Source organism: Carcharodon carcharias, chromosome 25 (genome assembly GCF_017639515.1).
Source record: "Carcharodon carcharias isolate sCarCar2 chromosome 25, sCarCar2.pri, whole genome shotgun sequence".
Classification (NCBI taxonomy): Eukaryota; Metazoa; Chordata; class Chondrichthyes; order Lamniformes; family Lamnidae; genus Carcharodon; species Carcharodon carcharias.
The window spans coordinates 605,663-628,178 of NC_054491.1; the positions used below are offsets into that span (position 1 = coordinate 605,663).

A 22,516-nucleotide genomic window follows, 5' to 3' on the forward strand; every position below is an offset into this window, starting at 1 on the left:
AGCAAATGGTGGAAGAACACAGCAGATAGTCCCCATCTGTAAAAGGTAAAGCCATTCTTGCATGAAGATCTTTCATCAACCTTATCAGGGTGAGTAAAATAGAGAGGGCAGGAGAGAACAAGAGACAATGGATTAATGCACAGATATGCTAATTACTATTTCAAAGAGGCAACTGATATGTTTGATAAAAACAAAAAACTGCGGATGCTGGAAATCCAAAACAAAAATACCTGGAAAAACTCAGCAGATCTGGCAGCATCTGTTGAAGGGTCATTCGGACTCGAAACATTAACTGTGTTCCTCTCCGCAGATGCTGCCAGACCTGCTGAGTTTTTCCAGGTATTTTTGTTTTTGATATGTTTGATAGCTGTAAACAGATCAATAGTCGAGGTTGCTGTGGGAGTCGGTAGGCTTGTCATGAATATTAGTGGACAGTTTATCACCAGAAATTGAGACATAGAGGTCAAGGAAGGGAAGGGAAGCATCAGTGATGGACCATGTGAAAATGATGGAGGGATGGAAATTGGAAGCAAACGAATAAAAAGATGAGAAGTCATATGTGATAAAGAAATACCAGCAGTCAATTTGTGAAAAAGACATTGGAGAAATGGAAAATTACTGAAAAAAAAGGCTCTTGGGTGTAAGAGAATATGGGGAGGGAAGAACGAACAGGTGAATCTGACACGAAAGTCAGGTTAAAAAAAGTTTTTTCATCTGTTTCTAAAGAGATTGTTTATCCTGAGATCTTGGGAGGCTTGCTATGTTTAGTCTCTTAGTAGAAAAGACTCAGATGATCACTTTGTTAAGTTCATTTGCAGCAGGCTGTTCCATATTTAGTTACGTGTCATTTATTCTTTGTTCTGCTGGGTGCTGGCTCCTGCCCTTGAACACACTGACAGTGCTTTAATTTGAATTTGCATTGTTACCAGTGTCATCATCGTCGTCGTCATTTTGGAATTGGAAAGGTGCTGGTACCTGATTAGAAAATATCAGTCTGTTTTCACAGCTGAATCAATTGAATCATCTTCTATCAACTGTAACTTGCATTTATATAATGCCTTTGGTGCAGAAGAATGAAACTAGGTGCTTCAGAAGATTGTTATCACTCAGACAGACAGGTGACCAAAAGCTTTGTCAATGTGGTAGAACACAAGAAGTAGGAGCAGGAGTAGACTGCATGGCCCATGGAGCCTGCTGTACCATTCAATACGATCATGGCTGATCTTGGATTTCAATTCCACTCTCCTGCCTGCTCCCCATATCCGTTAATTCCCTAAGAGACCAAAAATCTGTCTATCCTAGCCTTAAATGTATTCATTGAAGGAGCACCCACACCCTCTGGGGTTGACAATTCCAAAGATTCACAACCCTTTGAAGTATTTGCTCCTCATTTCAGTTCTAAATGATTGGCCCCTTATCCTGAGACTGTGGTAAGAAGTGTCTTAAAGGAGGAGCGAGAGACAGAGAGGTTTAGAGAAGGAATTCCAGACCTGAGGATCTAGGTAGTTGAAGCACGACCACCAATGGTGGAATGGTCGAAATCAGGGTGCACAAGAATGAGGCAGGATTACATAAAATTATCATTTGCACCTTGTCCTTTTTGAGTTTGAAGGAGTGTTATTTAATCTAAAGTGCGTTCTTTCCCCAAACTAATGTTTACTTCTAAGTTTTAATTGTAGGGTCTTTTTTCCTTCAGTCAGATGAGATGGTTTATTGCAGGCTTTTTGCTCAGGGTTGGGGGGGCACCTTTGCATATTTTTCTCACTCAAGGGGCCAATGAGCAGATTTCGGAAACATAAGGTTTGGCACAACGATAATGTAACTTTAAAAAAAAAGTTGGGTTTTAAGGAAAGAAACGATTGCTGAGCAAAATTACAGCAATGTCATTGCAATAAACTGTTAATTTAAAAAAGTAATTAATAAAAGTAATTAATAAAAGTGACCTGAGTGTGATTGTGTCCAGCTCACTCCCAGTCTCGGGTGCTCACTCACTCACACCCGTCTGCTACGAGTTGGTGCGTGGTGGTGAGTGTGAGTGAGAAACCTGAAACTGGGGCGTAAGGCAGACTCGCAATCCAACCCCCCCCCCCCCCCTCCCCCCGTTTCCCGCCCCCCACCAACCCTTCCCCCCCACAGACTCTGTCTTTCATTGTGTCTCGTACTCCCCACCCCACCCCACACACTCAGCCTCTCGCAGCACCCCCCCACGCCCAACACAATCACTCAGCCACCCCCCCCACACACACACACACACACACACACACACACACACACACACACAAACACACGCTCACCCACTCTCACTCGTCCACACACTCACTTAGTCACGCCCTCTCACTTCACCCCCCCGCCAGACACACACATTCACCGTGGCACCGCCTCTTCCTGGGCCTGCCAAAACTTCGCCTTCCATGGGCTTAATGTGATTTTGCCCTCCCAGGCTGCAAAAACCTTGTCCTCTAGGGGCCTGATGGCTCCAGCCCTGACGTTCCTGGCTCCGCGGGCTCCAGCCCATCATACCTTCACTTCCCTTGGCCAGGCAGCCCTCAGTACACTCACCAACACCAGTGGCTGCTGCTCTTCCAGTTAGAGACTGTCCCTTTCCCTTATTTGCTGCATTAGGCTCACAGCCTATCAGCAACAACTGTGGGAGAGAAGGAGGCTCGAGGAGCAGTTCCATGCAGAATCTTCCATTGAAACTCACCTGTTTGACCGTAATTTTGAAAACTGGTTCTGGGGGTTGGACAAGCCTGGTTTATAGTTACATTTCACAATGCTGTAGTTGAGTTCGATGCAGTACTGTTTAGCCTTGATTATTATTAATTTGGAAGTTACAGAATGACAGAGGTCAGATTTCACTTGACATATTGAGCTCTGAAGAAGAGTCATAGAACTTGAAGTGTTAACTCTGTTTCTCTCTTCACAGATGCTGCCAGAGTTTCTCCAGTATTTTCTGTTTTTATTTCAGATTTCACTTGTGGGTTTTTATTTTTAAGTATTGAATAAGATTGAACCTATTGGTTGACATTTCTTCATTTGGCTGAATTTTCCACCTGTGTACCAGATTACGACGCACCCTTGTCCGAAGCAGGAGACTACACAGAAAAATATATTCAAATTCGGGAACTTTACAGCAAGTACTTGGGTAAAAAGACTTTCCTGAATTCTATACACTACTTGTTGAGAAAATGAAGTCCGTGGATTTGTTTGTCCAATTGCCTAGGCTTGGAAGTTGAAAGGGTGTGATTGTCACTTAGCCAACGCAACCCCTTCCCTTCACCCCCATCTTTGCAATACCGTCCATGTTTAGGCTTCTCTCTTTGCATTATGTGTAGAACATAATATAAATGATCAGGTAGAAGATGTACGCACTTCAATAACATGCTTTCTGAAAGCATTGGGATTTCTATCAAGGTGTCCATTTCCCTGCCATTACCTGTAAAACTCAACTTTGATTACTGTTCCTTAAAACGTGTTTTGTCAGCTGACTGGAAACTGTGTCTGCAGCCTGGTCAGGTTGATGGGACTAAAGTATCCGTTGTGGTATCCAATGCACAAAATACCCATAACTTATAATTAGATTCAGGATGCAGATTGGGCAAGATTGCTTGATGGCTAGTGTGAGAAAGGTTGCAACAGGAGTGAGAATTTGGATTTGAGGCTCAATGTGTAAGTAGCTTTACCCTGCAATTAATCTTAACCATATTTAGCTTTGGAACGATTGATAAATCCGATCCTCTGCCTTCTCCTACTCCACTCATGTCACAACTTGAGTTAATACCGCATCATCCTTGCACCAGAATTTCTGTTTGAATGTGCAGTTTGAGGATTTTAAATTCAAGATTGTGGACTTAATGTGCGATCATGTGACCTCAGCATGACTGCCAGTTAAAAAAATCAATTCAAACAACAATCTGTAAAGTCAAAAACCAAACTCATTCGCTCTTGCAGAGAGCTGGCGCAGGCTTGAGAGGTCAAGTGATGACTTCCTGTGCTGTAACCATTCTCTGATTTCATACAAGATCTTTTTCCTAGTCCCATTCTTCACCCCCACCCCCAAAATGTTCTTATTGATATTTATTCATAAATTGTGTTAAAAACCAGGCTAATTTTTTTTCGCTTTGTCACAGATCAAGAGTTACCTGAACAACCTGCTCAAATGTATAAAACAAAGTACTCCGCTCTTCGTGTAAAGGAATACATTCCTTTGTGGGAAGTGCTCAGTCAATTAGAAAAGGTATATTTTAGTGATTGCGACTTGTGTATCTTTCAAGGCAAATTATGCACTAGAGGTGAGTGAAGCTGGTGCGATTTAGATTCAGATGATAAAGAGTTTGGGCATAGGAATCTTTATCATAAGTATACAGCATTTAGAGTAACACGAGTGGCAGGACCACCCGGAAACCATATTGGTGTGAAGCCGACAGGCTCCACACTGACCAGCTCTGTAGCAATGAAGCTGAGCGGGGCTGATTAACGAAGGCCAAGTGGGACTTCTGCCCCTCTGATTGGCCATCAGCTCCATCAGCCCCAGCAGAGTCAGGAAAGGATTAGTGGCAACTGCAGGGACTGCTGCTGAAGAGACCACTCCAAGGCCTAGGATGCTCAGAGCAGGTAAGTCCGGGGCCTTGGATCAGGGGGATTTGGGTAGGTTATGGAGAAGGGGCCATGGTGGGGTAGGGGGTTAGTTTAAGGGAGTGAATGTGTTTGAAGAAAGTAGCGTTCAGTCTAAGGGGGCCGATGTGCGATCAGCAAAGGGCAACGCCTGAAGACAGCGACCCCACCCTCCCTTCTACTCTTTAAACATTGTGGGTAAAAAAAAATCGGGTTGTCCACTCTTGCCCTGCTGTCCACGCCAAACATATTATGGCATGAGCAGCGTATTATACGTTTCAACAGGTTTGATAACAAGCCTAATTGACCCATAATTAGTCATTTGAGTGCTGTTAATTTCAGTGCCGCCTGCCCATGATTTTATGGGGTGAGCTTGCGAGTGGGCGAGAAGATGGTGGGATGAGCAACCACCCATTTTACGTGCCCTCCCTCCCCTGCGGGAAACACGCCCGCTGGGGGTATGTGGAATGCAGCCCCACAATTGCGGTGGTCACCTGCTAGCAGGGTGTATTAGAAAGTGACTAATTTTCTCCCACATGATAGGGTGGAACTTCCAGTTTGGGAGTTCACTCATGAACACTTAATAACTTGCACTGTGTTCCTGTCCTTGTTATTCGTTCAGATATTAACTTGTTTAAAAGAAACATCTTTGGTAACTAATCAGAAGTTCTATGTAAGTGAGTCCCTAGTGTCGCTCACTTCTGCAGGCGGATGTGTCAAGCAGAGACTAGGCATTCTCCTAATGAGTCTACTGAACCACTTGAAGGCAAGTAACCTCAGTCCATTCTCACCCCATCTCCCAGGAGCTGCTTACGAGACATTGTAATAGAGGGAGAAAGCTGGTGAATTCCTGCTCTCAGCTCTCGGAGAAATGGGTTGTGGGGAAAGCTAAAAACGTGAGGTAAAGTTAATGAGGGAAGAGATTCAAGTACCACCCCAATAGTTAATTGACGACAAGCTTATTTCTTTGAAATTTAAAAGGTGCAGCATTATTTGAATGGACTGAAGTTGCATTGTTGATTTAAGTAAAGTACAAATATTGTAGCAAGCTGGTTAATGTTTGTTTACATCATTTCAAGTCCTTTCTTTGCGAGTGTCACACTTGAGATTTAAATTCATCAGGGCACAATAAGCTTACCGGTTTTATTGATTGTAATATTATTCCCTCCAGGGTCAGCTACTAGTTTTGGAATAATTTTCCAAAACCTGCTTCTCACTCCCGCCTGCATGCCAACCATTTCACAGTGTGGGCAATGTGAACGGGTTAATTGACTTGGTAATGAGCTCAATTTCCAGTTCATTATTCATTTAAAAATCTCGAGCAGGCTGGCAATTTTGGCATCCACCCACCCACCACATTATGGTGACCAGGTTGGGGGTAAGGTGGGAAAGCGGTGGCTTACTTCCCTTGTACTTTATCACTACTTGTATTTTACTATCCCTGCTGAAAACACACCCAGCGGTGGGGGATTTGGGGTGTAAAATCCATATTTGTTTTATTCTTTTATGGCATTGTGAGCATCACTGGCCAAGATTTGTTGCTCATCCCTAATTGTCCTTGAGAAGATAGTGGTGAGATCATTATTACATTAGGTAGGATTCAAACTTGCAGCCTATGCTAGTGCTATGGCCTCATTGTCTGAACACTGAGGCAAGATGTTCCTCAACACACAAGGGCCATCAGGTCAAACTCAAAGCTTCTTAACTCCTGCTCTATTGGGGATTCTTAGTATCTGCTGTGCATGCGTTTGGGGATATTTCTTAGAATCATGTTGGTAGATGAACTATACATAAATGTTTGATGTTACAGGAGTAACACGTTTCACTGTCTTTTGTAGCCAATTGAAAGTGAAAGACCTATTAATATGGAAAACCTGCCAATCAACAATGGCAGTGGACAAGCCTATGGGTACACGTTGTATAACACAGTAATAAATAGTGGAGGATTACTTCATTCAATGCAGAATGTGCGGGACAGAGCACAGGTAAACAAACAAACTGTTCTTCTATAATTTTGATAAATGTCTATAATCGTCCAAGGGGAGGGCTGTCAGTGCTGAGGAAGATTCACAATTCAGCACCTAAAATCTCACACCGGCAAGTCAGATGGAGGAGTAAGAGCCATGTATATATTAAGGCATCATTCCATTAGAGGAACTCGGAGCATATATTATTTGTGTTTAAAAAATGTTTAAAATTGCCAAATGTTGAATTTAGCAGTTTTTCTACTCCTGTTGATCACTGTACAATAGATTGCAGGGGAGGAATAGTCCACACTCAATATAATTTCTGCATCCTCTAAACTTAGTAACACTGGACATGAGGGATGCTTTGACATATTGTACAACTGGACTGGGATTTCCCACTCCGGGTTTAAGTCCCATGGCGGGGATGAGAAGCGAGAGTGTTTACTGCCGCCGAGCCCAGCGGGAAATTGTGCTGAATCGTGTGATGATGGACTCATTAATTATGCAGCTGGGGGTTTCCCGATTGTTATGTGCGGTGAAGTGGGCAGGAAGTCGTGCGCCCTGCCGCCATACCCGGGTGTCATGTTTAAAAGGCGCCTGGACTGATATAGCTTTATCATGCTCTTAACTATGGGCTGGGACGTGGAACACAGAAAGCAAGGAGCAATGCCACCCAGATTCAGCGATGCTTCACTGGGAGTACTGCTGAATGCAGTGGAGGAGAGGAGGGACGTCCTCTACCAGAAGGATGGAGGAGGAGGGCCCACCCGAATCACCAGCCCTGCATGGGAAGCAGTCGCCAGGATGGTGAGTGCCAGCAGCATTCGCCAGCGAACCACCTTGCACTGCAGGAAATGGTGGAATGACCTCATCCGCATTGCCAGGGTAAGTGAACCCTCTACTCCACATACTCACCTCATTGAGTGGGAACTGGGGCAAGGGCCTCAGTGGCAAGGGCGCCATCTGTGCTGCACATGCATAAAAGCGCATCTTAGCATGATGCACCACTGCCCTATTGCAGTCCATGTAGTTTGCAAGTGGAGAGATGACTGCGGGTGTTTGACCCTGCCCCCCACACACACAGTTCATAGTGTTTGCGGTGGTGGGGGGGGAGTGGGGTGATGGTGGTTGGCGTAGAGGGCACCAGCATTCACTGCTGATTCCATGCCTCTGTTAGCCTTATCCTTCTATCAGCATGAGCTTACCGCTCTGGAGAGTGCTGCCGAAGAATCCACGAGCTGCAGTGATTCTTTCACGTGGCACACAGTGGCCAGTGGGTCATTGGTGAAGACTGGCATCATGCGAACTTGACCTGCTTCCTGATAGATCTCAAACCATCTTCTCTGCTTGCACAGGACAAGTTAATGCACAACAAGCACGAGAGAGGGACGGGAGGGGGCATGGCTGAACTCCAGCACCTCACACAATTCGAAACAAGGGCAGCCAAGCTGGCAGGGAAGGTTTGGGGACTATTCATGTGCAAACGGTGAGGTCAGCGTCCAGCCTGTATCCAGTAAGGAACCACACATACTGTCTTTACATTAAAACTTAAGGGTCATGCTCCTCAGTGTCAGGTTGGAGGCAACCCATACACCCTCTCTCACTCACCCTCTCCTTTTTTGATTAAAGGTGCTAGCAAGAAGAGGGTGAGGTCTGACCCTGAAACCGAGTCCACCTAGCCCACAGAGGAGTGAGGATGATAATGGTGTTGAAGATATTGCACCTGTAGAGCTGTCACCACAGTAACCTGCACCCTCCACCAGCGCAGAGAGACACACCCGGATGGGTACTGAATCTAGTTCAGGCAGGATCTCGCATTTTAGTGGTCGCCACATGGACGCATGTCCGAGGCAGGGACAGCCAAGGTTGCCAGCACTCGGGCTTCTGCTAAGTCTGAGTCAAATGAGAAGGCTCTGGGAGTGGTCCTAGACAAGATGCTGGAGATGCAGCAAGAGACGGGGGAAACATCAGGTGTCAGAGTAATGTGCGAGGCAGAGGAATTCGCCTGCCTGCTCTTCAGTGTAGTGGCACCGACATGTACGAGCATCAAGGTCTCCATGAGAAGGGTGGCAGAAGCCATGGAGATTCTGGTCCAGCAGAATCCCCAGTTTCTGCTGGAGATGCGTGCAGACATACATCCCATCATTGTAGCTGTGAGTGAGCTTTTGCAGTGGTAACGTGAGACGGGGACGGGATACCTTGACATCCCTTACCCTTTTGGAGTCTTGGAGGGACCCTCTGGTACACAAAGGGAGGAGGAGTGTCAGGCGCACACCCCTGGGATCTCCACTTGGGACTCTTTGAGGGTGCCTGGCTGTTCTGAATCCCCTTCGAACGTGACTATCAGTTCTGGCCTCTGGGACCACAAAGGGTGCCCCAGAGCAGGAGACTTAAACTAATTCGGTGGCCTCTGGAGGACACCTGCCAAAGTCATCAAAGACAACAGGGCTAGTGGTGAGCAAGCTACCTCCACCCCTGGTGCAGATGTCGGGGGAGCACTTAGACCCAGTGGTAGGGAACATAAAATTAAGTAGTACTGATCTCACTATGGTGGCACAGTTGCACTATAATTTTTCATTTTTGATGCATGCTTGTTAATATATGTATAGTTGCACTTGAAGAAGGTCTTCTGTCTTTTCATTACGCCTGGTTGCTTTAATGTCTCTGCACCCCCTATATTCAAGAGGACAACCCTACCTGAGTGTGTGCCCCTGTGGAATCATGCGTGCGCAGGGAGGCATCAATCTTTTGTCATGGCCCTTACGAACCATGTGTGAGAAGCCTCCCACGTGCGCTGCTCCTTTGTCCTTCACAGCCTTTTCAATACAATCACCTTTACCTAGTCAGAACGACATATTGGAGTTCCTCTTTGGTTGTCCAGTTGACCTGACGTGTAGCTCTACCCACCCAATGAGCCTACCCCCATCCAGCATTTCCAAATCTGGACTTCGAGGCACTGGGTAGGTCTGGAGCAGCCATGGTGCATGCCCATTTCGAAGCTTGTTCCAATACCTGTTACCCACCCCCAGCCCCATAACCATTGATTCCCCCCAAGTGTCACAGACAGCGTCCTCATGGTCACCCTTGAGCCCTCCTCCAAGCATCCTTCAGCCCATTACAGTGAGTGTCGATGTCCCCTCCCTCCCTAACAAGCCCACCCCAGTCACCGTTGAAATGCCCACCATTACCCATCCCCACCCCAAAGATCCACACTGCATCTCCCCTCCAACAACCCTGACCGTCCCTTCGCCTGTCGTAACAGGACTTCCACCCTACCGCACACCAATGCCTTCTTTAACAGTCTCAATTCCATTTTATACCATCAACTCCCTCACTTGGCCCCCACCACCTGGATTCTTCAGTTGATACCACTGAACCTTCCCCCCTCCCCCCAACCTCACATCGCCCTTATCCACCTCCATCCCCCCACTAACATCGCCCTTGTCCACCTCCATCCCCCCCACTAACATCGCCCTTACCCCCTCCACACCCCCCACACTCATATTGCTATTTTCCCCCCCATTGCTCTTCCTTCCCGCCCTATTGCCCCCATTGCGCCCATGCAAGAACCCCGTAAGACTCCCATCTTCCTCCACCGCCCCCTTTTTGGCATTCAAGCCCACCCACTTCTTTGGCCTTCCCTCCCCATCACCTTCCCTCTTTCCCCCCTTACCCCACCACCACCACCTCACGAAGGCCCCCGTTGCACATCTGCTGCTGCAGATGTGCACCTGCTGCTGGTTGCTCCACTTGGTCGAAGCCCCACCTTCAGCTCTTGGCTCCAGCATCGACTCCAGGATCCACTTGCTGTTCCAGGTGTGCATCCAGGTAAGCCCCGACACCTGCACACCACAATGGTCCGGGTGTGTTCTCAACCAGTGTGAAATCCCACTGGCAGGACGGTTGATTGGACAGCAAGTGAGTGTTCTGGTTGGTTGTTCATTTGAATCTCGACTATTAGATGTAAAACAGCTTCCTAGCAGCTTCTGGCAGGAATGGGGAGCCGCCATTATTCTGCCACAACAGTCGGGACTGCAAGTTCCCACCATCGGGAAACCGATTTTTCAGCTCCTGAAGTATTGTTGGCCCCTGCCCGCTAAGAACCCCACCACTGGTGGGAGGGGACAATTCTACCCCTAAAGTTGAGACAGCGAAAATTATGGGACATAGGTTGGGCAATATATTTTGCTTACTTACATCACATGGAAAGGTGATCATTCATATATGGACAGATGGTTTATCTACCCATCTTCATTTCAAAAATTGTTCAGACAGACAGATAAAGTAGCCCAATTAACAACATTTTGACGCTAATTTAGTTGAAGACATTCATGGCTGAGTGGTGCTGCACTTCGTTTTTGGATGACTTAGTTCGTGTCAGTTTTCTGAAAGATTTTGGGAGACAGCAGGTCAGTGAGATTAGATGCAGGTTGCTCTGTTAAGGAGCTGGAATAGGAATCAGGAGATGAGTGACCTCCATCTATGCTGTAACGTGCAGTAAATTTCTGCTTCCATGGATGCTGCTGCAGCCAGGACTGTATTGACAATAATCTCCTTTGTTAAATTGATTGTCCAATTCTAAACTTCAGTATCCATTGATTGGTTGAAAGGTAGCCATCCAAACTGCTCTCCAGCGAAAGGTCCATAATTAGAACATTTTAATGAGGTGGCTTGCCTCATATTTAACCAGAGATCTACTTGTACTGCTGGCAAGACCGGTTTCTCAGGGCTCAGAAAACTTAATGACTTAAGGGAGGTGGAAGGGGCCAGATTCATCAGGTCAGTGCCTTTACAACACTGTTCCAGGACAGGTGTTTTACCTCTGCACCAACAGGTTTACCTACTTCCCTGCCCACAATCAGAGGAGACTTACTGAGCCAATTAACCTGTTTCTTTGCAATTTATCCTTTGAAATTCTTTAATTCCACGCAAATCTAAGACTTAACTAGCTTCATGCTAACCATGCTTGGTTGAAGGGAACTGAAGATATACCATGTGAGGCATCCTATAAAGGGGGTGGGAATGAGAAGCTTTAGCCTGTTCCAATATTAAAAAGCACTGAAGAAGCCGGCATTTGTTTTTTTATCCTGCTTTAGATTGTGCTTTTCACTGCTATACATCTCCTGCTGCTGAAGACCATGGCCTGTCATTCACACACAACTCTTATGTTTTCTGTTTGCACAAGCAAGTTTACTTTCTGATGTTTCAGGTGTTTGTTGATGGCCAGTCAGTTGGATTCCTGGATTACAAAAATGTGGAATTGGCAATCTCAGTTGCTACGGTAGGTGCTATTAAATATCAAGTCTCCAAAATGTGTTTGTAGTTAATTCGGCAATTGCTTATTTCTCAGGATTGCTGTTTTTTGAAGGTGGCAGTAGATAATCTGGCTTTTTTTTTTACTGTTTATTTCACAAAAATGGTGACTATAATGAAGGAAACAAAAAATATCTTAGATTTATATAGTGCCATTCATCTCCCCTGGATGTCTAAAATTGTTTCTCAGTCAATAAATTGCTTTGTTCTATGGGCAAAGATAGCAACCAATTTATGTGCAGGAAATGAGGTACATGACCAGTTAATCAGTTTCTTGAGATGTTCAATGAGGGATCAGAATTAGCCAGGACACAGGGAAAAATCTCTGCTCTTTTTCGAGTAGCTATGGGATCATCTACATCCACTTGAACAAGGTTTAAACTCCTATTCAAAAGTCAGCACCTCCAACAATTGAGTACTCTCTCAGTACTGCACTGTGGTGTTAGCTTGGATTATGTGCTCCACTACAGGGTAAGGGCTTGAACCCACAACCTCTGATTCAGGGTGCTTTGTTTCAGAACAACGCTGGGAAAATGTAATGAACATAGTTTAAGGAGTTTTTGGTATGTCTGGCAAGGAGGTGACATGCCTAACTGGGTTATAGAATCTCTGCGCAAATGAATGGTTAGTAATTGCGGTAAATGATTTTCAGTGGTACCTTCAACAGCATTTCTGAGATTTCAGTTAGAGCATAGAACACAGTGCCTAACACTGCACTTTAACATGGACTTCAGTTGCTCCAAAACGCCTCAGTCTGGGCTGCATCATTTGATCATGGTTAAGAATCACTATGCAGTAAATTATAACAAGAGTCCACACAACCTACTGACCTTGTACACAGTTAATGGATAATATAAAAACCTGCAGTCTTCCATGTATTGATTACAATGTTTGGAAAATTGCAGGCATTATGTTCAGTTTTTGCCTGCTGTGTGTGGCACCCTCCAGCAATGTGATGTCTTGTGAAATATCCCCTATAGTTTTATTGTGTTAGCATTTTATCCCAAGAGCAATGTGTTTTTATTGGTTTAATTTCTGTGTTCTGGTTTAAGTTTGCTGTTGTGCAGTGTTTTGAATTGTCTGCTATTAAATTGGTCAACTGCTTTATAAATCCACGACAACGTGAATCTGAAATATCAATTAGGGGAGGGTGTCCATCATCATGTAAGAACTCCTCTGGTCGCTCTGCTTTAAATGATGTGATGATGAAGTTCCACAATGTTCCCCTGCATTGAAACTGATTTCTTTTTCTCACAGGGTAAACGAAATTTGAGCCTTTTGGTGGAAAATCGTGGCAGGGTCAACTATGGTAACAAACTTGATGACCAGCGAAAAGGTGAACTTGTAAGATGGTGATTAACAATGTAGTCAGTGCTGTTGTCAAGAAAGCAAGAAATTGTAACCTTTTATGCCTGGTAACATCTCTAATATCACTGTCATATTTCTTATGTACTGGAAGGCAGGCTATTGGCAGTTGCAAATATGGTAATTGGAGTAAGAGCCAGAGTAAGTGCAAGAGTCCAAAACCAACAGTAAGCAGTGGTTTTGATATGTTAATGAATCAAGAGAAACTTCAATCAAAATTTTACGTAAAGCAATAACAGGAGTCGTTTTGAATTGAGTTTTAGTTCAAAGGGGGATATATGCAGGTTTTATAAGGTTAGGTATGGATAGGGTAAGTTTGTTTTTTTTAAGTCCAAGAGCTAGGGTAAAGAAACGAGTTTAATCAATTCTGGGAAGAAAGCATTTCTGAAGAGACTGGTAAGACAACAGCAAGATTGAAGGATAGGGATTTAAGGAAATACTGAAGCCTATGTGAGGGGGGTAGCTGTTTAGGTCTCCCAGAAGACAGCAGGATAGCTGGTCAGAACTCCCAGAAGACAGTGTGAACAAAGCCAGACCTAGAGAACCAGTTGCAGTCCGCCTCAGAGAATAAGGATAAGGCACTGTGTGGTAAAAATTAATGGAATTCTATAGATTTTAAAATCTATAAGGCTAGTCACTGAATAGAAAAGTGGAAGGTTAGCTTTGAGGGTAGTTAAGTTAAGATCTTGTGGAACTGTTTTAAAATACAGTTCACTATGTGAAGCCATTCTTGTGTTTAAGTGTAATTGTGTTATTTTTAATAAACCTTTAATCTACTATAAAATCATCACAAGTAGTCGGGACATCATTTCCTGCATTCAGAACCTCTCCTCGTACTATACAAATTGCAAAAACTGTTTTGGCGGCTGTTTCAAGCTTCCCTTTGGGATTTGGACAGCTCAGCATTTACCATCAGCCATGCCATAACACTGTTTAGTGCATGATCAGACAACATTTCCAACCAGTGTAGTTATCTGAACTATTCTGTTAAATTCTTAATTTTAATATACAAAGTACATCCAGCAAGAAGAACTGGATTAAATTCACCAGAATTTACTGTAGAAAATTGATGAGCTTGGTTACATTTCAATCATTAGAAAGATTTCACTGTGATAAAGATTTTGTTCTGATAACTGCATGTGGAACTGAGGGCAGAATTCTGACCATTTAAGGAACCTCAGTTTCTCCAGGGTAAGTACGCATCATGTATGAATACTACTCCTGGATATTACAAATGATAAGGTACAATTTAATGGGTAAATTGGTCTTTTCAGCCTTCAGCTAAAGTGCTTAGACTAATGCGATATTTTATCTGATTTTGCAGGCAGTCAGATATGTATTTAGTTATAACCCTTAGGACTTCTCTTTCACACCCAAGCTCACCTATTCAAATATTCTTTTTGCTATCCTCCAGCCTCCATCAATTTCAGCTCATCTGCAATTGCAGCCTCTAATGTGACTTGTACCAAATCACGTGGACTCAAAAATCCCCATATTGGCTCCTGGCCCCATAATGCCTGCAAGCTCTCCCTATCCCTTTAACATCTTCCAACTCTACAGTTCACTGAGAGCTTTGCCTTCCGTCAACCTTGGCCTTTGTACTCCACTCCTGTATCCCCTTCCTTCAGCCCCCCCTGGACGTGCTCTGTAATTCTCTTGCAAAATCTCTCCCAATTTCCCATTCTCCTTGAAGGTCCTTCTCAAAACCTGCCCCTTTGACCAAGCTTTTAGAGACCTCTCTCAATGTTTCCACAAACTTGGCACCAATTTTTGTTTGACTACACTTCTGAGAAGGCCTTGTGATCTTTTCCTTTGTTCAAGGTGCTTTATTAATGCAACTTGTTTGGTTTGCAACAAAAGCCATTGTTTGAACCATGGTCACCTGAAGATATTCTGTTCTTTTGGAGTCACTAAGTGATTATTCTGAGACACTTTGACCTAAGTAAAGAAAAGAACAGGAAAATCACTTTATTATATCCAGGATTCCTTTTAAGAAGCAGCTTCCCATGTCTTTAATTATGTTCTCCCATTGATTATATTGCTATGTACCTAGTTCAAAGTACTATGAGTACCATCTCATAGAATCAGGTTATTTGTTAAAAAGAAAACCAATGTTTGTTTTGGTTCTTCAGGTCTCATAGGAGATATCTTTCTGAATAAAGAACCTTTGAAGGGCTTTACAATCTACCCCTTAGAGATGAAAACAAATTTTATTGAAAGGTAAAGTAATAGGAATTCAACATGTTTTCAGCTGATTTGCTATGTTGTGCAATTTCTGTTTTGTATAATTACAGCAGTTCTTGTAAAGATTATTTGTTTCAAATAACCACACCCAGATCTCAAGTGTCCATGATGCTACTTGTCTCACTATTTTCTTCAGCACCCGCCTTGTGTGTTTTATACTACAATCTGTATTGTTCTCATCGTAATTCATGTGATTGGTTTCTTCAAGGGATTAAATGATCTTAAATTTTTTTGAAATAAGTTTATACATCAGATATTCAAATTATCAACACAAGGGATAACACATCAGCATGTATATTTAGTCATGACTGTTTATTTTCATTTTACTTCAAACCAATTAAAGTTTCCCAAACTCATTTCCTAAGTTAATCTTTATTAGCTAAACCCTAAGAATGAATACCACAGTAGTTCAGATGGCAAAGACAAGATGAGCAAGGCTCTGACAATTTTTTCAACTCTTCGTTGTACACTGAGATTAGATCACTGTTTACAGGTTGCTCCCTATTCTTGAATAGATTTTGTAATCAACAATGGGAGGAATTGCATTTTCTACCTTAGTTCCCACTGCGAACATCAAATACTCCCAGCTCTGGTAAATGCCTGGCAGCGCTGCCATACTCTGTCCCAGTCTGAATATTTCTTGATTGCCACTTTAGTGACCCTCTTGTTTTTTTTTTTCTAACCCGGTTACTATTGTGAATTGAACTCAGACTGAGAAGAATTAGTACCCAATAAACATGTGATGTTCGCACTAAATAATTATTCCTGTCCCTAACCCAGGGATAGATACTGAGGCTAATTGCAGTGTCCTTGCAAAAGAAACATTGTGGAGTGTGTAGGCCCTGTTTTTTTTTTGTCTAACTTTCACTTTGCATACCTCAGCCAGTGTAGATCTACACAGTGACACTCACATTGAAAGAATAAAGATGGTGGACATTTGTTGAATGATAATTGAACACTGTTCATTGGGAATAACACTTTTGTCTTTGTTTGTTTCCTGGGTTGAAGTTTCTCAACTATCCCGTTGAATCCTATTCCGGAAAATCCTACCTTTCCTGCCTTTTTCTATGGCATAATGCATGTGGATTCATTGCCTTACGATACCTTTGTAAAGCTTAAGGTGAGGAAAATTATTTTCATCAACACAGCTTCCTGCTTCAGGTCATGATTTTTAAAATAAAATGCATATCCTAAGATGTGAGACGCACTGAACAAGGTAGTCGAAAAATAAACAAAACGTGAATTGGTCGAAATACTAAACCTTAAATTCATCCCGACAATAGTGGGAAAATATGCAATACTAAACTTTTTAAACATTTTTAAAGGAGGTGTAGGTACTCCACAGAACTTTTAAAATTTTGCAGCTATGGATGGAAATCTGCTTTAACTGAGGATTCATTCCCCTGGGTGCTTGTTCAGAGTTTGAGAATGTGTCTCAATTTTTTTTCTTTTATGGAACATGGGCATCGCTGGCTGGGCCAACATTCTTATTGCCCATCCCTAATTGCCCTTGAGAAGATGGTGGTGAGCTGCCGTCTTGAACTGCAGCAATAGGTACACCACCCACAGTGCTGTTTGGTAGGGAGCTCCAGGATTTTGACCCAGTGACAGTGAAGGAATGGCGATTATCATTCCCAAGTCAAGATGGTGTCTGGTTTGGAGGGAAACTTGCAGATGGTGGTGTTCCCATGCATTTCCTACCCTTGTCCTCCTAGGTGGCTGCAGGTTTGATAGGTACTGTCGAAGGAGCCTTTTTGAGTTACTTCAATGCATCTTGTAGATAGGCTCACACTGCTGCCATTGTGTGTTGGTGGTGGAGAGAGTGGATGTTGGAGGTGGTGGGTGGGGTGCCAATCAATTGGGCTGCTTTGTCCTGGATGGTGTCAAGCTTATAGAGCGTTGTGGGAGCTGCACCCATCCAGGCAAGTGCAGAGTATTCCATCACATTCCTGACTTGTGCCATGTAAATGGTGGGCAGCTTTGAGGAGTTAGGAGGTGAGTTCCCAGCCTCTGACCTGCCTTTGTAGCCACAGTGTTTATGTGGCTGGCCCCATTCAGTTTCTGGTCAGTGGTAACTCCAGGATGTTGGTAATGGGGATTCAGTGAAGGTAATGCCATTCTAACTGAAATGCTCTCTGAATTACTTTGTTATTGCTACTCTTGTGCTGACGGGATTTTTCTTCTCTTATTTTGTCAAAATGTTGTCAAATCTGCTCTTTACTTTCTCTTTACCCTTGGTTACTGTGATCCTTTAAAGCCAATTTAGACCAGACAGTGAATTCTATTGATTCCAGACTTGATTCATTCTCCTCGCAGCCTGTGCCATGAACTGAGACATGATAGACAGTAGTGAGGGGAAACAGAGACAGACTGAGTCAAAGAATCGATTCAAATCAATCCTAATCCATCTGTTTTTTAAAATTACTTCAAATCTCTGAAGTAATAGGTTTTAATTTTGCTCAATCTCGCTTCGGGCTGTGTTTGTTACCATTTATCATTTGGGTCTTTTTTTTCTCTAGCAATAAAGACGTGATTGAGCATTAAGGAATTGTAGGGGCAATTTTCCTGTTTCTTGTCCTGAGAGCCGGTGAATGACCCAGGGAACAGCAGATACAGGAAAACCAGATGGGTTCTTCACACCTCTAGGCAAACCCAGCCAGTTTAAAAAAAAAATAGCAACTCAATCACAAATCAGATGAACTTGATTAATTTCTCTTTTCACTGAAGTCAGGCAATCTATTAGGAACAGGTATGAACTGAACCTGATTTTCATTGTGAGGAGATTGCTGTGTTGTGTAGGAGGAACTGGTAATCCAAGAGAACCAGTTACTTCAGCAAAATACTGAATCAGATTTACTGATTTAAAAGAGATGCCTTTTTTAATGTGTAAATACCTTTGCTTCACTAGAATGTAGCTGCAGCATTACGTTAAAATCGTGTTTGCCCTTCGAGATGAAGATGACCATGTTCCTCATCTGAAGTATATGGCAGGGTTTCAGTGGGTAGATAGGTGACTGCTAAGGCCAACCTGTACGTGGAAGGCTCTACTGCAAATAGGACAGGATATCACAGATGATTGAGTTTTGGATGAGTTGCTGGCTTGAGATTTTCTCTCCTTGCATTTTCTCTCTGCCTCTGTTATGTGCTTGCTTTGGAAGGAGGCTGCACCATTTTTTATTTGGCTGTGCCAGATGCAGCAATAATGTGTGAGCATCTTCCAGGACTTAGAAGGCAATATCAAAATGACGAAGTGAAGCCTTCAGAGTGCCCTTGCTGCACTTCCTTTGACCACCATGAGAGTGCAGCCCAGCATCATGCTCTCCATAGAAGATTTGCTTTGGTAAGTGTGTGTCAGGCATTCTGGTTGCATGGCCAGTTGTGACTGTCTCAATGTTGGGTCAAAGCTTGACATGCCAACTTGGTGAATACCTCAATGTCTTTGTCCTGCCATCTGATCTTCAGAATCTTCTGCAAACAGCTCAACTGAAAGTGGTTGAGCTTCTTGGCATGATGCTGGTACACGGTTCAAGCCTCACATGCATAGGGTAGACTGAGCAGGACTATTGCTCTATAGACTTCTCTTCATTCCCAGGCTGATGTTCAGAGTCTGCTGGAGGCTGCATTTGCTTTAGCAATTCTTGCATGTCACTCTTGCATCATCAATATAGATAGCTCGAGAAAGTATGCTGCTGAGTAAGTGAACTTATCTGTTGCTGACGGGTTCTGGTCATGGGCTGAAACCTTGGGCTCAAAATAGGACTTTCCTGGAGTAGGCTAGTATGTTATCTTTGTTTTCTTCGTGCTGATAGTAAGTCCGAAACTCTTGCATGCATTGGAGAACAAGCCCATGCTACGTTGCTTATCCAGCTCTAAATTGGCAGATCGTGCACAACAATCAGCAAACAGGAAATCGCATAGTATGTCCTTGGCGACCTTGGTCTTTGCCTGGAGTTGTCTCAGATTGAGCAACTTCTTTATTCATCTGATTTTGATGCCAGGATCGCTATAGAATGTATTGGAAAACTTGATGGAGAGAAACATACTGAAGAGGATTGGTGCTAGCATGCAGCCCTGTTTAACTCCATCAGTGACTGGGAATGGATTGGAAGACTCACCGCCACCCAGGGTATGTGCAAACATCTTTGAATTGTTGAACCATTGTGCTGAACTTCTCAGGGCAGCTGAATTTCTCCATTACCTTCCACCGGCCTTCATGGCTGACTGTGTCAAAGGCCATGGTCACAGCAACAAATGTGGGCAGACACTCTAATTTTATTCTTGGCCTTTCTCCTGGAGCTGCCTAACTACAAGCACCATGTCAGTGGTTCCTCAACGTTTTCTGAAACTGCACTAACTCTCTGGCAGCAGATTCTGGTTGATACGTTGCACTAAATGGTTCAGAAGGATTCTGGTAAAGATTTTGCTAGTGAGATTTCTCTGATTGTCACAAGATTGTCGAGTTCCTTTCCACTTGTGCAGGTGCATCTTTGTATTCTTGAGGGTTGGTTCTAGCTCCCACGTAAACTGAAGGAGTTCAGTGAGCTACTTGACTAGTTGTAGATCTCCAGCCTTGTAGACCTCAGCTGGGGTAACATCAGGTCCTGGAACTTTACCCCTCTCAGGCAAGTTTGCTGCAATCTTTGGAGTGTCTCACCCTGTATTGGTCCTTTGCGCCCAACTCTTGCTTGCATCCAAGTAGTTATTAACGTGCAACTGTGACAACTACCTGGTAAATTTGTTTTGGGCGGGCCAAACCAGGTGAGGGTAGTTGTAGGGTCTTCCACACTCGGCGACTTAGGGATTTGTCTACCCTGGCATGCAAAGACTGACTTTGAAGTAGACGTTAAATGCAACAGCGTGTTGCATTTACTTGATATACTGCAGCAACTCACCAAGCCTCCTTTGACTGCACCATCCAAAACTGGAACTCACTGCCTGGTAGGACAAGGGCAGAAGACCCATGGGAACACTACCACTTGAATGTTTCCCTCCAAGTCACACACCATCCTGACTTAGAATTATATTGTCGTTACTTCACTGTCGCTGAATCAAAATCCTGAAACATCCTTCCTAGTAGCACCATGGGCGTACCTGTATCATATGGACTGCAGCGGTTCAAGAAGGTGGTTCACTATCACCACCTCAAGGGCAATTATGTGTGGCAATAGATGCTGGCCTTGCCAGAGATACTCTTATCCCAAGAACGAACAAAAAAAGTGTACAGGGGGAGATTTCAGTCCTAACAATTCAAAGTTCCCTGGTCTTTTTGATGAAAATAAACCTCCAATCTTTAAAATTACTGATACTTCCCCTCTTTTCCCCATGAGATCTTACATTTCACAATTCAGCAAGGAACCATTCATCTTGATAACAGGTACTAGCCCATTAGAGAGCGGCTCCACAGGAACAGACTGCATTCTTTCTGGTCAGTTCACAAAGTAAAACCTACATATTAACAGCACCCAAACAGGATGTGTGACAGCATTAAGTCCCCTCTCCCCAATTCCTCTAAACAATACTCCTTTAGAAGCCGCCACTTTGGCCAAGCTTTCCTGAAGTGACATGGTGCCAAGTTTTGCCTGATAACGCTTCTGTGAAAGGGTGACAAGCCCTCTTGACCTAATAGCCTGCATGCTAGGGTCTTAGAAGAAGTGGCTGCAAAGATAGTGGATGCATTGGTTGTAACCTTCCAAATTCTGTAGATTCTGGAAAACTGCCAGTGGATTGGAAAACCAGAAATATAACGCCTTTATTTAAGGAAGTAAGGACAGTGAAAGCAGGGAATTATAGGCCAGTCATTCGTACATACGTCATTGGAAAAATGCTGGAGTCCATTATTAAGGAAGTTTGTAGAGGACATTTAGAAAATCATCTCTCAATCAAGCATAGTCAACAGAGACAAATTGTAACCACAAGGTGAATAAAGGAGAACCAGTAAATGTAATGATTTCCAAAAGGCACTCAGAAAAGGTTCCTACACAAGATGAGTTCAGGATGTTGGGGGTTATATATTAGCGTAGATAGAGGATTGGCTGATTAACAGGAAATGGTGCGTTGGGATAAATGGATCATTTTCAGGTTGGTGAACTCTAACTAGTGGAGTTCCACAAGAATCATTACTGGGGCCTCAACTATTTACAATCTATATTAATATCTGGATGAAGGGGCAGAATGTGTTGTAGCCACATTTTCTGATGATACTAAGCTGGGTGGGAAAGCTATTGTGAGGAGAGTATACAGGGCCAGATTTTCATGTCCCCATCCATGTTGGAACAGAGGTGGGACGGATTTAAAAATTGTAGACAAGACCTGATTCTAGGATTCCCCCCCACCCCCATCATTCTCGTCTTGTGGGATTTTTATGCCCCAGTATAAAAGTACAGGGAGTAGGCTCACATTCAGAAATCCCACCAATTTTGCTGGAGATGTGGTTGATAGCACCTCAGAGGAATCGTGAACCTTGGGGATTGCCTAGTCTGGAGTTGGGAAACTTTTGACAGATAAGTTTGAAAGGTGTTACCAACCTCACATTTCATATTTATCATTATAATAATTTAAGTATGTTTTAAATAGTGATTGATGATCGTGCTTTGTTATTAAAAGGTAAGTGACCATTAAATTGAACAGCATTGTGAAAGCATTCAGATGTATTAGGGAACCTTGCCCAGTGGAGAAAGTACCCTTCTGCATTCCACAGGATGGAGAATCCAACTGAGGCATTCAAAAGGATTGCGGGGGAACTAATTGAATTTCTCATTCAGAGCTTGTGCAGACAGAATGGGCTGAATGGCTGTAAGAATTCTGTAATATTAATGTATTTAGGGGATTCTGTTTGATTTTTCACAATGATTTAATGTCCTGACATCTGCTGAGCCTTTGAAGGACTTTTCCAGTATCCACCAGATACAGAACCAGTGGACCCTATAATAACACTGGCAAGTCTTTTAAAATATTCATAAAATTATCAATTAAGTATAACTATTCATACCTCCATTGCTTAAAGCTGTAACCCT

At 43.5% G+C, this 22,516-nt stretch overlaps 1 protein-coding gene across 4 annotated transcripts in view; it reads left to right on the plus strand.

The window, feature by feature from the left end:
* Positions 1 to 22,516, plus strand: part of LOC121269611 (beta-galactosidase-1-like protein 2) — a 106,460-nt gene that overhangs the window by 35,439 nt on the left and 48,505 nt on the right. For all 4 annotated transcript variants that reach the window (XM_041174321.1, XM_041174324.1, XM_041174322.1 and 1 more), the window contains 7 exons: positions 3,065 to 3,145; positions 4,131 to 4,237; positions 6,453 to 6,599; positions 11,791 to 11,862; positions 13,152 to 13,230; positions 15,392 to 15,479; positions 16,512 to 16,623. In XM_041174321.1, the coding sequence (XP_041030255.1) occupies positions 3,065 to 3,145; positions 4,131 to 4,237; positions 6,453 to 6,599; positions 11,791 to 11,862; positions 13,152 to 13,230; positions 15,392 to 15,479; positions 16,512 to 16,623 (686 nt within the window). The remainder of the gene's footprint in view (positions 1 to 3,064; positions 3,146 to 4,130; positions 4,238 to 6,452; positions 6,600 to 11,790; positions 11,863 to 13,151; positions 13,231 to 15,391; positions 15,480 to 16,511; positions 16,624 to 22,516) is intronic.